The sequence below is a fragment of the Choloepus didactylus genome, chromosome 2 (assembly GCF_015220235.1).
Source record: "Choloepus didactylus isolate mChoDid1 chromosome 2, mChoDid1.pri, whole genome shotgun sequence".
In the NCBI taxonomy this organism is placed as follows: Eukaryota; Metazoa; Chordata; class Mammalia; order Pilosa; family Megalonychidae; genus Choloepus; species Choloepus didactylus.
The window spans coordinates 125,395,655-125,412,576 of NC_051308.1; the positions used below are offsets into that span (position 1 = coordinate 125,395,655).

The 16,922-nt window shown below is 36.6% G+C and overlaps 1 protein-coding gene across 5 annotated transcripts in view; it reads left to right on the forward strand.

Annotated features, from left to right (window-relative positions):
* DENND2C (DENN domain containing 2C) overlaps window positions 1-16,772 on the forward strand; it is a 136,290-nt gene extending 119,518 nt beyond the window's left edge. For 3 of the 5 annotated variants that reach the window (XM_037826301.1, XM_037826302.1, XM_037826303.1), the window contains 6 exons: window positions 2,945-3,122; window positions 6,311-6,352; window positions 7,333-7,438; window positions 13,403-13,642; window positions 13,850-13,936; window positions 14,970-16,772. In XM_037826301.1, coding sequence (XP_037682229.1) covers window positions 2,945-3,122; window positions 6,311-6,352; window positions 7,333-7,438; window positions 13,403-13,642; window positions 13,850-13,936; window positions 14,970-15,001 — 685 coding nt within the window. In that variant the 3' untranslated portion in view covers window positions 15,002-16,772. The remainder of the gene's footprint in view (window positions 1-2,944; window positions 3,123-6,310; window positions 6,353-7,332; window positions 7,439-13,402; window positions 13,643-13,849; window positions 13,937-14,969) is intronic. The other 2 variants (XM_037826304.1, XM_037826305.1) reach the window with 2 other exon arrangements.
* Window positions 16,773-16,922: the final 150 nt, after the last annotated feature.

The following is a 16,922-nucleotide window of genomic DNA, read 5'->3' on the forward strand; positions in this document are numbered from 1 at the left end:
AATAATAGACATAATAATCAATGAAAATTTCCCATCTCTTATGAAAGACATAAAATTACAGATCCAAGAAGTGCAGCATACCCCAAACAGAATAGATCTGAATAGGCCTACGCCAAGACACTTAATAATCAGATTATCAAACATCAGAGACAGAGAATCCTAAAAGCAGCAAGACAAAAGCGATCCATCCCATACAAAGGAAGCTTGATAACACTATGTACGGATTTCTCAATAGAAACCATGGAGGCAAGAAGGAAGTGGTGTGATATATTTAAGATACTGAAAGAGAAAAACCGCCAACCAAGAATCCTATATCTGGCAAAACTGTCCTTCACATATGGGGAGAGTTTAAAATATTCTCTGACAAACAGACAATGAGAGAGTTTGTGAACATGATGCCGGCTCTACAGAAAATACTAAAGGGAGCACTAGACAGATAGGAAAAGACAGGAGTGAGAGGTTTGGAACACAGTTTTGGGTGATGGTTGCACAGCAATGTAAGTACATGAAACAAAGATGACTGTGAGTATGGTTGAAAGAGGAAGGTTAGGATCATGTGGGACACCAGAAGGAAGAGGAAAGATAAAGACTAGGACTGTATAACTCAGTGAAACCTAGGGTGCGCAACGATTGTGATAAAATGTACAAATATGTTTTTGCATGAGGGAGAACAAACGAATGTCAACACTGCAAGGTGTTAAAAATAGGATGGGATTGGGGAAAAATACAATCAATGCAAGCTAGAGACTATAATTAACAGAAACATTGTATTATGCTTCCTTTAATGTAACAAAGGCAATATACCAAACTAAATGCATGGAAGAGGGGATATAAGGGAGGACTATGGGACTCTTGACATTGGTGATGTTGTCTGACTCTTTATTCTACTTTAGTTTAATGCTATCTTTCCTTTTGTTGCTTCCTAGCTGTCATGTTTTGTTTGGTTTTGTTTTGTTTTTCTCTTTCTTTTTTCTTTTTCTTTTGTCTCTCTATCTTCTTTGACTCTTCCTCCTTCTTTGTGGAAGAAATTGAGATGCCTTTATAGAGATAGTGGCGATGGTGGTGAATACATAAATACATGACTATCAGGGAACCAATGATTGTTTACTTAGGATGGAATGTATGGTGTGTGAACAAAACCATCTTTAAAAAAAATGGTTGATGGTTGCTAACATGACCACAGACATAGGGGACTGGTGGTTTGATGGGTTTAGCCCTCTACCATAGGTTTTACCCTTGGGAAGACGGTTGCTGCAAAGGAGAGGCTAGGCCTCCCTATGGTTGTGCCTAAGAGCCTCCTCCCGAATGCCTCTTTGTTGCTCAGATGTGGCCCCCTCTCTCTGGCTAAGCCAACTTGAAAGGTGAAATCACTGCCCTCCCCACTACGTGGGATCAGACACCCAGGGGAGTGAATCTCCCTGGCAACGTGGAATATGACTCCCGGGGAGGAATGTAGACCCGGCATCATGGGACGGAGAACATCTTCTTGACCAAAAGGGGGATGTGAAAGGAAATGAAATAAGCTTCAGTGGCAGAGAGATTCCAAAAGGAGCTGAGAGGTCACTCTGGTGGGCACTCTTACGCACACTTTAGACAATCCTTTTTAGGTTCTAAAGAATTGGGGTAGCTAGTGGTGGATATCTGAAACTATCAAACTACAACCCAGAACCCATGAATCTCAAAGACAGTTGTATAAAAATGTAGTTTATGAGGGGTGACAATGGGATTGGGAAAGCCATAAGGACCACACTCCACTTTGTCTAGTTTATGGATGGATGAGTAGAAAAATAGGGGAAGGAAACAAACAGACAAAGGTACCCAGTGTTCTTTTTTACTTCAATTGCTCTTTTTCACTCTAATTATTATTCTTGTTATTTGTGTGTGTGTGCTAATGAAGGTGTCAGGGATTGATTTAGGTGATGAATGTACAACTATGTAATGGTACTGTAAACAATCGAAAGTACGATTTGTTTTGTATGACTGCGTGGTATGTGAATATATCTCAATAAAATGAAGATAAAAAAAAAAGGTTGATGAAGGAACCTTAAGGACACTATATTGAGTGATATAAGTCAGACACATAAGGAAAAATATTGCAGGGTCTCACTGATATGAACTAATTATAATATGTCAGCTCATAGACATGAAATATAAAGTTACCAGGATATAGAACGAGGCTGAAGAATGGGGAGCGATTGCTTATTATGAGCAGAATGTTTAACTAGGGTGAACTTAAGTGTTTGGAAATGGACAGAGGTGACGGTATTACATTGCGAGAATTAACTAACAGTGCTGAATGGTGTGTGAATGTGATGGAAAGGGGAAGCTCAGAGTTATGTATGTCACCAGAAGGAAAGTTGGAGGTTAAAAGATGGGAATGTATAAAACAGTGAATCCCGTGGTGGGCAATGTCTGTGATTAACTGTACAAATATTAGAAATCTCTTTCATGAACTAGAACAAATGTATGACACTATAACTAGAAGTTAATAATAGAGGGGCATATAGGGAAAAATATACCTATTGCAAACTATATACTACAGTTAGTAGTATTTTAACATTCTTTCATCAACAGTAACAAATGTGCTGTACCAATACTATGAGTCAGTAATGGAAGGGGGGTGGTAGGGGTATGGGAGGATTTGAGTTTCCTTTTTTTCTGTCTTTATTTCTTTTCTGGAGTAGTGAAAATGTTCTAAAAATTCAAAGAAAAATTAATTGTGATGGATGCACAGTTGTATGATGGTACTGTGGGCAATTGATTGTACACTTTAGATCTTTGGATAATTGTATCTCAAATTAAAACAAAAGTAATGGGTAGTCACAGAGTTGTTAATCTATGATCATTAGCTGGCACCAATTTTTATAACTTTTTAAACATAATATGTGAAAGGCCCTCTGTTTGTTCCCTTGTATGTGACACCATTTGCTTTCTTCTCTGCTAGCACCTTATCAAAATGTGGCCATGCTGTGGTAGCCACGCTGTACCCATTTACCTGGCAGCATACCTATATTCCAGTTCTGCCAGCATCTATGATTGACATTGTGTGCTCACCTACTCCATTCCTTATTGGAATCCTGTCTTGCTCCTTACCACAGCTCCAGGACTTACCCATTGAAGAGGTGAGATGGCAGAAATGGTACTTCAAAGCACAATGTATGTGAATAGGTTTGCAATGCATTCACTCCTGATAATTATAAAAATTATTTCAAAAGGTTGCAATAAAAATTAATAAACATAAACATTCAGCCTTTTGTTTTCAAAGAATAATGAGTTAAAACAACAAAGGAGTGTTAGGGGGTGGAATGGGGAGGTATTGCTGAATACATACAATGTTTCTCTTTGGTGTGATGAAAATGACTTGGTTGTGGATGGTGATGGTGGTAACACAATATTGTGAATATAATTACTATGACTGAATTTTACATTTGAAAGTGTTCAAAATGGGAAATTTTGAGTTGTATATATGTTACTGCAATAAAAATTTTAAAAACCAACAATGAAATACCACTTGCAGCTATCCAAATATTAAAAATAATACATATATTTAGTCCTGTCAAGGCTGTGGTACAAGGAAAGTGAGTTTGCAATTGATGTCATACAAACTTTGTAATATAGGTGACGGAGAAGCACAGGCCTGAAGGTAGACTGATTTGGGTTCAATTCCCAATATTTACTAGTCATATGACCTTGAACAACTTGCTTAATCTTTTGGAGCCTCAATTTCTTTGTCTGTAAAATAAGAATAATAGTACCTACCTTGCAGGTTTTCATAATGATCAGCAGCAAAGCACCTAGAATAGTAGTCACCATATAGTGGACTTTAAATGTTCTTTGACCTGTCATTACTATTCCTGGGAGCCTATTCCAGGAAAATAAACCAAAAGAATGATAAAGCTGTAGGCACGATAATATTGACTAAAATTATTTAGAAGAGTAAAAAATTGGAACAAATATCTAACAATGGGAAAGAGAAGGTGTAAAGTATGGCACATTAAGTTAATGGAATGGTATGAGCCATAACAAGTTTAATTTTTAAGCCTTTGTAGCAATATGAAAATTACTTGTAAATAGCAAAAAGTAAATTTTTCTGGGCTCTGATTTACAGCTATATACAATTCTACATATGGGAAAGATTGGTGCACTGACAGATGAGAACATCCTGATGTTTAAGAGTGATGAAGTTGTCAGTAGTTAAAATAAATGTAATTAATATATTATGTTATCATGCTTTTGGTATCTTTTTATTAAAGTGAGAAGAAAAAAACTATAATACACATGAATCCAGAGTTATATCTTATTTACTTAGTGAACTGTGTGATCATTTTTCTGTTTTTTTTTCCTGAGGGATAAGATTTTTTTTAAGTCAAAGTCAAACACATGAACTATTTTGGGTTAACTTTAAAAATTGTTTCAAATATAAGGCACATACAGATAAGTGCCCCCAAAGAAAATGTACAACTCATTGAATTATTATAAAGTGAAAATGTATGTAACCAAAATTGGGATGGAATGGAAACATAACAGTGATGGAAGAAGTGTCAGCATACTAGAGGCCCCCATCAGGCTTCCCAATCACTGTTGCCTTTCCCATCTCCACAAAAGGTAACCACTATCTTGACTTCTGTGTATTCACTTACTTGTTTTTCTTTATAATTTAACCCTCAGGCATGTACGTATAAATAATGTAGTCAGGTTTGCATGATTTTAAATTTATATAATGAACTCATATATTATGTATTTTTTGTCAGCTTCTTTTGCTGAACATTATGTCTGTAAAATTCATCCATGTTGCTGGGTGTTAACATTAGTTTGTTAATTCTCATTGCTGCATGGTATTCCATTGTGTGACTGTGAAACAATTTACTTATCCATTCTACAGTTGATGGAATTTGAGCTGTTTCCAGCTCAAATTATGCTATTATGAAAATTATGCTATTATGAATATTCTTGTATACGACTATATGCATGCAAGGGTTTATAGTTGGAAGTGGAATTGCTGGGTCATAGGGTAAGCATATCTTCAACTTTAGTAAAGAAAGCCAAACCATTTTCCAAAGTAGTTGTGCCAATTTAAACTCCCTTCAGCAGTGTATGGAAGTTCCTGTTGCTCCACATCCTTGTCAACACTTGCCATTAATTTGTGGAAGTTAGCCTTTTTGATGGATGTATAGTAGTATTTTCATTGTGGTTTAATTTATATATCTTGATTACTGTTGAGGTTCAGCATCTTTCTATATGTTTATTGGCAATTTGAATACCACCTTTTGTAAAATTCATCGTCCATCTTTCTGATGGATTGTGCTTACCTTCTTATTGATTTGTAAGAGGTCTTTTTATATTCTGGATAACAGTCCTTTGTCTTTTCACTCTTTGAAATGGTGTTTTCTAATACACAGAAGTTCTTAGTTTTAATATGGTCAAAATTATCAGTCTTCCTTTATAATTAATAGGGTTTTTTGTGAGCTGCTTAAGTTTTCCTTTATATCAACTTCAGGAAATTAATCTCCTATGTTATTTCCTGGAAGCTTTATTATTTTGCCTTTTACTTTTTGTTCTAAGTCTACTGAAGACTCGATTTTTTGTGCATGATTTGAGGATAGGGGTCAGATTTCTGCTTTTATCATGTAGAAATCCATATGTCCAAATACCTTTATTGAAAAGACTGTTCCTCCTCCACTACTCTGTTGGTTCTTTTTTAATTGACTTTTTATTTTCGAAAATTTCAAAAATATATAAAAGTAGAGCAAAAAGTAAAATAAAAACTTCCATGTTCATGACCCTAATTAAGTACTTCTCAAGTTATGGCCTATCTTTATGCTTACCGTTCTTGTCCCCCAAAATATTTTGAAACATATCCTTGACATCATTTCACTTTTAAATATTACAATATGAATTTCTAAAACATAAGGGCATTTAACAATAACCACAGTGCCATTATCACTCCTGAAGCATTTAATCATTATAATTCCTTAAAATCAGAAAAACCTAGTGTTCAGATTTCTAGTTGTCTCATAAATTTTTAATAGTTTGTTTTTGAATTAGGACCCAGATAAAGTCCATACATTGCTTTTGGTTGACATGTTATTTTTAGGACTTTCTTAATCTATAGATATGCCTGCTTCATTTTTTTTAGATGTTGATATGTTGATGGGATTACTTTTTAATGGAGTATAATTTTTAGTTAATTCTTTTTAAAACCACTCCCATGGCTTGAAAGAATTAAAACACCCTTCTTGATATAGCAGTACATAATAAATTGCTCAGTGAATGTCTCTGGTTTAACTTGCCCGGCTCCTTTGTCCCATAGGTGCTGATAGTTGATCTCTGTGCAGACAAGTTCTTACAGGAGGTGAGTGACAAATGAGGTGATTACATAACATTTGGGAAAAAAGGTCTCTCTATAGATAATTGGACAGAAAACATGTGAAAGTACTTAGAAGAGATGACTCAGGCAAGACTTTTAGCTCCTACATATGCTTGAATTGACAATCATGCAAGATTGACCTGAAAATTTTGGCTTGGGTTTATAGCTGTCTATCCCAAAGAAGGAAGAAGGAAATAGAATGAATATTCTCAAAAGAGGAGATCCTCCCTTTAAGTATAGATGGGTTGACATATAAGCCTCTAATTTAATTAAATTTAATAAGCATTTATTAAGCACCTATTATTTCTAGATATTCTGTTAGCCTATCAGAATCTAAAGATGAATAAGACAGAGTTTGAGCCCTCAGACCTGTGGTCTAACAGGGGAACTTTGAAACCTTTAGAAATGGCATAGTAAAAATTTGTGCAAGGTACAGTGGGGGCAAAAAAGATGGTGGTCATCTATTCTGGATATTGAAGTAGAGGGGAGAGCTAGGTAAGCCTTTTTAGACTAGTACTCTATACATAATGTATATATAGGTTTGTTAGCTCCAAAACACAGAGTGAAAGCAATGTTCTCCAGGACTTTGGTTCTTTGACGTTTTTGTTTTGTTTTGTTTTTAATTAATTAGCTCATCACATTTGAAACAACATTTATTTGGATGATCTTTGTAATGTGGCATAAGACTTGCAGAGGAGAGATATTTGGTGGAAAAGTACTGGTTGTAGGTATTATTTGATTTAAGACCCAGAAAAGTTTATCAAGTATATTATTTATTTTTCTCAAGAGATAGTTAAGATACATACATAAACATCATGGACTCTGCTCAAATAGGGAATGAAACTTCAGAAAAACTCTTCAGCCAAAAGTATACAAAGCCAGCTGTAGAATTTTGGAGACCTAACTAGTACTTTCGAGGTTTCTCTGTCAGAGCTCATGCAAAATTTTATTTTCTTTTGTTAAAGGTGTCTGATGAGAATGAAATTCTACCACCTAAACTCCAAGCTGCCCTGATACAGATTTTGGAAGAACGAAATGAAATTTTGGCTCAGGAGCAGAATTTTTCACAAGGTATGAGACAAGTGGGCTGATGACTTAAAGTCAAGGTAGTTAGTATTTAGTGGATGCTCAGCACCCTGCTAAGCACTTTTGGATATACAGAAGTGTTAGATTTTAGATTACCTGTTCTTTGACAATTTTATAGTCAGCTTCCTAGCTGATCCTCAGATATGCCAGTGCTCTTTCTCTTTAAAAACCTTTGCATATGCCTTTTTCCCTTTGTGGACTACTACTCCCCTAGATATCCACATGACTCCTGCCCTTTCCTCCTTTGGGTCCATGCTCACATGTCACTTTCTCTGGAAATCCCCTCCTGACCATCTTGTTTAAAATTGGACCCATCCTCCAGCATTCCCTATCTTCCTTCTCTGCCATATTTTTTTCCATGGCTCTTATCACCATCTAATGAGCTAGAATGTGAATTCCAAGAGGGCAGTGACTGTTTTTTTCTTCTATCCCCAATACTTTAAACAGTATTAAAATAGGTATTTGATAAGTAGGTATTCAGTATATATTTGTTGAATAAGTTGGTGAGTAATACTTATTGGGTGCTTACTATGTACCAGGCATTATGCTAAGTACTTAACATACATCTTATTTCATCTTTATAATATCCTTGTAAAGCAGGTATTTTTCTGTGGGAAAATGGTGAATCCTCATTTTACAGATGAGAGAACTTGATGGGAACATTAGGGAAGAAGGTTCAGAGATGCAATTAAAAGTTTAGTTTTGGATGTTAAGCTTGAAATACCAGGTAGCTATTTGTATACATGAATGTGGGAGTCAGAAAGAAGATTTGGGCTAGACATAAACATGTAGAAATTTCTATTTTAAAGCTATTAGACTAGATGAGATTACCCTATAGAAGGAGTATAGATAGAATAAAAGAGAGACTTAAGGCTTGGGCCCTGGGTTGGTTGGGAATGATGTGGTTAGATTTCCAATATTAGGAAGTTGGGAAGAGAAGTAACCAGAAAAGGAGACTAAGAGGAACAGCTAATGAAGAGAAAAACAAGGAGAGTGTGACATTACAGAAGCTGAGTGAAGAAAGTACTTTATGAAGGAAAGAGCAAACAGTTGTGCCTAATGCTGTGAAGAGGTCAAATATGAGGACTGAGACTTGACCATTGGATTTGATAATAGGCTTGGAATACCTTTATGACAGGAGATTCAGTGGAATGATGGGAAGATAACATGATTGGAAAGGCTCGAGAGAAGTGAAATGTCATTCATCTGATTCTAGAATGTACGTGGAAGTACAAAGGCCAAGAATAGCTAAGACACTTCTGAAAAAGAACAAGACTGAAGAGCTTGTTTATTGAAGATTTATTATAAAGTTTAATAGTAATTAAAAGTTTGGTTTGGGTGCAGGAATAAATAAATTGAGCAATGGAAAGAATAGAGAGCTCACTTGCATCTGGAAACTTGATTGTCAGAGCTGGCATTGCACATCTATGGGAAAAAGATGAACTGTTCAATAAATAGTGATAGGGCAGTTGGTTTCTCATATGAAAAAAAATGAAGATGGATCCTTCCCTCATACTATACACAAAATTAATTCCAGTGACTTAAAGACTTAAGTGTTAGAAAAGAATATGAGAATATTTTATGTCCTTGGGACAGTGATGGATTCTTAAATTTGGCACAAAGAATACAAACAATATAGGAAAAGTTCAATAAATTTGCCTATGTTAAAATTTAAAACTTCTGTTCAGCAAGGGACACCATGGAAAAGAAATTTTTAAAAAGCCACAAACTAGGTGAAGACTTTTTCAACAAATACAATTGCAAAGGTATAGTAACTCAAATTTATAACAAATTGCTACAACTCAATAAGAAAAAGATGAACAACCCAAGCAAAAAATGGGGGGAAGATATGAACAGTCTTTTCATAGGAGAGGAAACATGAAAAGCCCAAAAACGTGTGAAGAGACATGAATCATCATCCAAGTTAGGGAAATGTAAATTATAACCACAATGAGACACCACTGTTATTGGCAAAAATTTAAGCCTGACAATATCAAGTGTTGGGAAGAATGTATGAATTAGTTCAACCACTATGGAAAACAATTTTGCACCAAATAATAAAATTAAAGATGTATATACCCCATAACCCAACAGTTCTACTGTAGAAATATACAGAAACCCCTGAACATGTTCTCTAGGAAATAAGTAAAATAATTTTCATAGTTGCATTGTATGTGATAGCAAAAACTAAAACAACCCAGTTGTCCCTTGACAGGAGAATATAGCATTAAAAATGAATCTTACTACACCAAAGCTAAATGTCAATGATAAGGGATATAGGATTTTTCTCTTTGGAAGAAATGAGAATGTTCTCATATTAACTGTAGTGGTGAATGCATAACTCTGTGATTATACCAAGAGCCACTGATTGTACACTTAGGATGGATTGTATGGTGTATGAATAAAACTGTTAAAAAAATGAATCTTAAAAGAACAATATTGAATAAAGCAATAGTTTCAGAAGAATATGAAACCTAACAACATGGTTGTTAGGGGTTACAAATGTGTATAGCAAAACTATAATGTAAAGCAAGAGAAAGATAAACACAAAATTCTAAATAATTGTCACCCTCTATTGGAAAGTGGGAGAATGACACCATTGAGAGGGAGTCACACAGGGAGCATCAGAGATGTTAGTAATGTTCTGTTTTTAAGCCATGTGGTGAGTCGTTGGATATTCATTTCATTGTTCACCTTATGAAATAGTTATATATACAGAAGAATATATAATGTATGTACATTAAAAAGGGAACCAAGAATGATAGATAAATTATAGAAAAATGTAATTTAATACAAAAGAAAGTGAATTACAATTGCATGGAACTTTGAATAGGAAGTGAGATACGGTAGGTTAGTATAGGCTGGAGTGAAATAGTGACACATCCCAGAGTAATTTGGGAAGATAATAAAAAATATATTTACAGCCTCCCCCTCCCCAGCCCCGAGGATCTGGGGGAAGGTGCGGATGTGTTGGACATCCTCACCTGGGCTGGTGTTGATGTTGTCACAAACATTGGGACTGGCGGTTTGATGTGCTGAGCCCTCGAGCATGGGACTTGCCCTTATGAAGCGCATTACCACAAAGGAGAGTCTAAACTTGCATGTAATGGTGCCTAAGAGTCTCCCCCTGAGTACCTCTTTGTTGCTCAGATGTGGCCCTCTCTCTCTCTAACTGAGCCATCTCAACAGGTGAACTTGCTGCCCTCCCCCCTACGTGGGACCCGACTCCCAGGGGTGTAAATCTCCCTGGCAATGCAGAATATGACTCCCAGGGATGAATGTGGACCCGGCATCATGGGACTGAGAGTATCTTCTTGACCAAAAGGGGGATGCAAAATGAGATGAAATAGTTTCAGTGACCGAGAGATTTCAAATGGAGTCGAGAGGTCACTCTGGTGGACGTTCTTATGCATTATATAGATAACACCTCTTAGGTTTTAATGTATTGGAATAGCTAGAAGTAAATACCTGAAACTACCAAACCCCAACCCAGCAGTCTGGACTCCTGAAGACAGTTATATAATAATGTAGATTACAAGGGGTGACAGTGTGATTGTGAAGACCTTGTGGATCACACCCTCTTTATCTAAAAATGGGGATAAAAACTAAAGGACAAATGGGGTGGGATGGGGGGATGATTTGTGTGTTCTTTTTTCACTTTTATTTTTTATTCTTGTTCTGGTTCTTTCTGATGTAAGGAAAATGTTCAGAGATAGATTGTGGTGATGAACGCATAACTATGTTATCATACGGTGGACAGTGGATTGTATACCATGGATGATTGTATGGTGTGTGAATGTATTTCAATAAAACTGAATTTAATAAAAAAAAAAAAAGAAAGTGAATTAGATGCAAGGCAATGAGTACAACAGACGTAGATAACTCTTTCAAGAAATTTTGCTGCAAGAGAAATTGGGCAGTTACTGGAGGGGATGGGAGAGCAGACAGGTATTGAAGATACATGTAGCAGTGGTACCATGGATTCTAAACTGCAGAAGAAAAGAGATGAGGGAAGTCTGTTGAACAAAATATAGGGAAAGCCTAGATTAGAATAGAAATATAATGCTGGAAGAGACCTTAGAAATCACCTAAGCAGCCCCCTGATTATGCACATATGAAAAGAGAGGACAAGAGAGGTCAAGTGAGCTAACCACTAGCTTCATGGTCGAACTCTGACTAAACCTAGGTCCCTGATTCCCAGTTCTGCCTAGAGCTTATGGAAAAGAACAAAAGACATTGTGAAGGGAGAAAAAATAGACTATTTGAATATAGAAAAAAAGTAGAAATGTAAGTCAAAGCTGAGGTTTGAGCCTGAAACCTACCTGGGAGGCAGTATATTATATTATAGTGGTTAGTGATCACCTTACTTGAGAGTGTTGCAGCCCCTCCACTTACTATATAGGATGATCCTGGAGAATTTCTTGAATCATTTTGAGTCTCAGTTTCCTCATCTGTAACAGCGAAATAACAATACCTACCTCATGCAATTATGACATTTGTAAAAGCACTTAATAACAGTGTTTCACATATCTTAAGCTCTCAAAAAAATTTTTATTATGGAATAATCACGGTGCTATATGAAATGGAAAAGTTGACAGGGAAACAGATTTGATGGGGAAATTAATGAATTTGCTTTTAGGCATGTATTGTTTACTTATTTGATTTATATTCTACCAAATTCCAAAAAAGACCCAATATGGTGACTTTTAGACAGATAGAATTTAAAGTGCTAATGGGACAGCCAAATGATGATTGCCAGAGGTCACCTTAAAACGTACAAAGGGAATGTTAATGAAATTTCACATTCTGAATTATCAACATAGAAAACCAGTTCTTTTGATGTGCCAGTTAGCTCTTTAAGGAAGGGAGTATTGAAGAGAAAAAGTGGTCAGCAAGAGGAAGAAGAGGTGACAGAAAAACAAATGCTTGGTCATGAAGTCAGGAAAAGAATCAGGAAATCGAGAGCATAAAGTTGTGGGAGACAAGAGGAATGATGAGGTGGTCAGCACAAATGCAGCATAAAGTTTACGGGATAAAAAATAGAAAAGCACTTGAATTTAGCCGGTTCTCACTGGTGGCCTTTGAAAGAGCAGTTTCACTGGAATCACAGATGTGTAAGCCAGGCTGCAAGATTTAATGACAGTATGTTTGGGGAAAAAATGAAGGTAAGGGTGTGCTAGTTTGGATATGTTATGTCTCACCAAAAGCCATGTTCTTTAATGCAATCTTGTGGGGGCAGATGTGTTAGTGGTGATTAGGTTGAAACCTATTGATTGAGTGTTGCTATCGAGATGTGCCTCCATCACCTGTGAGCAAGACCTTTGATTGGATAATTTCCATGGAGGTGTTACCCCACCCATTCAGGGTCGATCTGAATTAAATCACTGGAGCCATATAAAAGAGTTGACAAACAGAAGGAACTCAGAGCAGATGTGAATGCCATTTTGGAGAGCAACTAAGGGTGACATTTTGGAGGAGCTACAGCTGAGAGACACATTTTGAAGCCGGCCATCGGAAGCTGACACTGACATTTTGGAGAATGCCATTTTGAAATGCAGCCTGGGAGCAAGCAGACACCAGCCATGTGCCTTCCCAGCTAAAGAGGTTTTTGGATGCCATCAGCCATCCTTCAGTGAAGGTACCCGCTTTGTTGATGCCTTACGTTGGACACTTTATGGCCTTAAGACTGTAACTGTGTCTCCAAATAAAAGCCAGTCCATTTCTAGTGTTTTGCATTCCATCAGCATTAGCAAACCGGAACAAAGGGTATAAACCATTTGCTTTTCTGCAAGTCATGGCGAGTACAAGAAAGCTACGAATCAGAATTTATTCTCAGTCCTTTAATGTATGACTTCTTAGGCAGTACTTCCATAACCAGAGCTGATGTTCCCAGATACACAAAACTTAGGAATTCGTTTCTTTTCTTTTCTTTTTTTTTCCATCCTGCAGCAGATGTGACGCTCAACTCTCTGGTGTCTGAAGCATTTGTCAGGTTTTTTGTGGAGCTGGTGGGACATTATTCTTTGAGCATGACTGTCACTGAACGTGGGGCGCGTGTATTCCAAAGGGAGCCATTCCGTAAGTCCCACACTTCCCGAAGTGTGCGCCACTTCCTGGGTCTCTTCATGGAGACTCAGATGTTTGCAGGATTCATCCAGGACCGAGAGCTTCGGAAAAGTGGGGTGAAAGGTCAGTTTCCACCAGAAAGTTCTTTCTCACTATTTAGTGAGTACTTGACAAATAGGAAGAAAAAAAAAGTGTAATAGCTACAAGGGCTCACAATCTGAGTTTTTACTATGGGAATTATTTACTTTGTAATATTGTTTTACATGGAGTTTTATTTAAATTTTAGTCTTGCCTGTTAGACAGTTTCACCAACATGAGTTTTCCTCATAGGTTTGTTTGAGGTCCGGGCTCTCCAGTATTTGGAAACAATTCCTGGGTCTGAGCCTAGTGGAGTGAATAAAATTTTGCGGAGTCTTGGTGAGTTGCTGTATTTTCTTGTCAGTTAATGGCTTAAACACCTTTAGCAATAAGCATGCCTCATCACAAAGGTTTTATAATCATATGAGCAATAAATGTGAGTATTGATAACCTCAAGCAGGCTAACCAGCATTCCCAACTGTTTTGCACAAAAGGGAGTCTTTCTCAGAGGTTGGATTCCCTATTGAGTGATCCATGGGACTGTTTCCCTCAGATGAAGCTCCCAAAACTGTCCCCTCATTGACATAAGACTTTTCATATTCTAAGCCACAATCCTTAGAGAACCTTATAAAACTTCTGTCCCTTCTTTCCAGAAAAACACACACTTAGGGCATACAAACAAATATTGCAAATAACTTTAGGAACTTCTTGGACCCCTTGAAGCTCATCCATGGACTCCAGATTAAAAGCACATGGTTTATAGATAGAAACTGAAGCAAAAGAGGATTTCCTGCCAGTCTCTTAATTTTTTACTTTATAAAGAAGCAATTATGATTTTTCAATTATAGTTAGCATTAATTATCCAATATAAGAATACAGCAGTGTGGCTAGTCCAAAACAACGAAGCACCTACATTCTATGGTCTTAGAAATATATGTCCCTAATTAGGCCTGCCTTAACTAGTTGAGAGACCATGGTTAAATTGTGTCCTGGGCTATTATTTTCTCTTCAAATCATGAGGGTTAGATTAGATCAATGCTTTTCAGCTCTGGGAAACTTAAAAAATGTTTTCTTCCTTGGCTCCGAGAAGTCTCTGGGGAGCAGACCAGGTGACTTTAACCTTTGGTTAGGGTTGAGAACCACTGGATTAGGTGATGTCAGAGTTTCCTCTCCTGCTACAATTAGACACTTGGGGGTTTTTTGGTGAATAATATTAAAATTTGATTTCAGAATACACATTCTGAAACTGATAGGTTGAAACAGCAGTTTACTCCTGGGCTTTTTTGAATGGATTGTTAATCCCTTGCCTCAAATAATCTGCAATAATTAAAAATGAATTATGAGAGTTCACACTATTTTTCCTTTCCTTTAGGAAGTAAAATGAAATTTCTGCAGAAGAAATGAAATCTTTGTCTCCATCCTAAGTAGAACAGAAAGTGCGAAAGAAAATATTTCTCCAAGTCAGGATGCCTTGAAGTATTCTACAAAATCCTTGAAAGTTTAAAGGTTTCAGAGCAGATCAGCCTCTCAGAGGAAGATTCTCCTGTTCTTGCTATAGTAATCACTGGAGAATTACTGGAAGTAATCTGGAACCAGTGCTTTCTTCGCTCTGCCTCCAATTTTTTTTAAAGTGGCCTTTTCTGCTTGATACTTGTACTTATTTTCTGTGTTTTGTACTTTGTGAAGGCACTTGTCTTTTGCAAGGTAAAGACTTGTTGGTGTTGCATTTTAAAAACAGCTCAAGGATGAGCAGAATGAGGGAAATACCGAGTTTGGGGTACTAGGGAGGCATGATAGAAGTGGAAATCTCTAGCCCTACACATGTAATTCTCATCACTGAAATACCATGGCAGCTTTAACCCCATGAGATGTTTGAGCCTGGCTAAGCAATATATATATATCCTTATGTATCTCCATTTTTTTTTTCATCTAATGTTCTGCCTAGGGGAATCCCAATTATGTGGAAACCCTACTTGTTAACATTGTTATTGAGTATACAGGTAGCCATTATGCAGCTCCTTCTCCATGCTGTGTGGAACTTGGGTAGTCTGTCCCTCATGTGTTAACATGAAACTTTATGGAATTACAGCTATTAAGAAATGTCTTTTCAAGGGAGGGGAACTACCTTTTTTGTTGTTGGATTTTTTTTTTTTTTTTGGTTCTACTATGTGCCATGTACTATGCTACATATATGTATGTCATCTTATTCAATCCTTAAATCAACCGTATGAGAGATATTTGTATCTCCCTTTTACCAATGAAGAAACTGGGATTCAAAGAGGTTAAATAACTTGCCCAACGTTATACAACAGATGGCAGTATTGAATCCCAGGACTATTACTTCATGAACACAGAGAAAGTTGGTTAATCCTGCAGATGGAAATTTAAGCTCTGTGGAATTATAACTATAAAACTTTTCTGTTAAGTTGATGTGTCCCAGAGCCACCTCCCAGCTCTGAGGATGAGGAACTTCAAACTGTGGTGCCTTAGATGAGATTTTTTGGCTCCCCTAGAAATGTTGGACTTTTTGCTTTGATTAAATTGGACTCAGAATATGAACATTTTAATTATAAGTGTTATAACAAATATCAGTTTGTTTTCTTCAATTCCTACTGATGGTTTAAATTAACAAAAAATATTAATTTGAACTTAACAAAACATTATTAACTCTGTACTCTGGTACAATTTATTGACCTGTATGGTATTGTCTTTACAACCCAATCAGGTATGCATGAATGTCTCTGAAGTAGACACCATTTAAAGACCAGTGATGTGGGTGCAGGGAATAGAACTGAGCCTATGTCTTCTTAAAATTTTTTATTAAGCAGCTATACCCCATAGGACTCCTCCTAAATATCTCCCCATTTGGTCTCTTCTAACACTCCAACCCTAAGGAACAAATTGGGAAGTAAGTGTTTATAAAATGAGGTAGGGAAGATTACTGTGGTGGATCCTGGCCATCCAGGGTCTGTGAGGAAACCTTCACTTCGGGGATGGGGGCCTTACTTCATCTCCGCAACTTGAAGCTGCTTCCTTTCCTTGAGTCTGTTGTATTTTGTTTTTTGTAAAGTATTAAGAATTCTGTACATGTTTGTAACAGAATTGCCCAAGATTTGTATAAAATGTTGTTTACAGATCTTTTAAAGAATGAACACATAAAAATACCATAAATCTCCTGGAGGATTTTAAATAAAATTGCTTAAAATGTAAAGATCTTTTACTTTACTTATACCTACAGCTAGTATATTTATCTAACTAATGGTAATGTATTAGTCAGGGTCTTCCAGACAGAGCATGTGTGTGTGTGTTTGTGTGTTCCATGTGT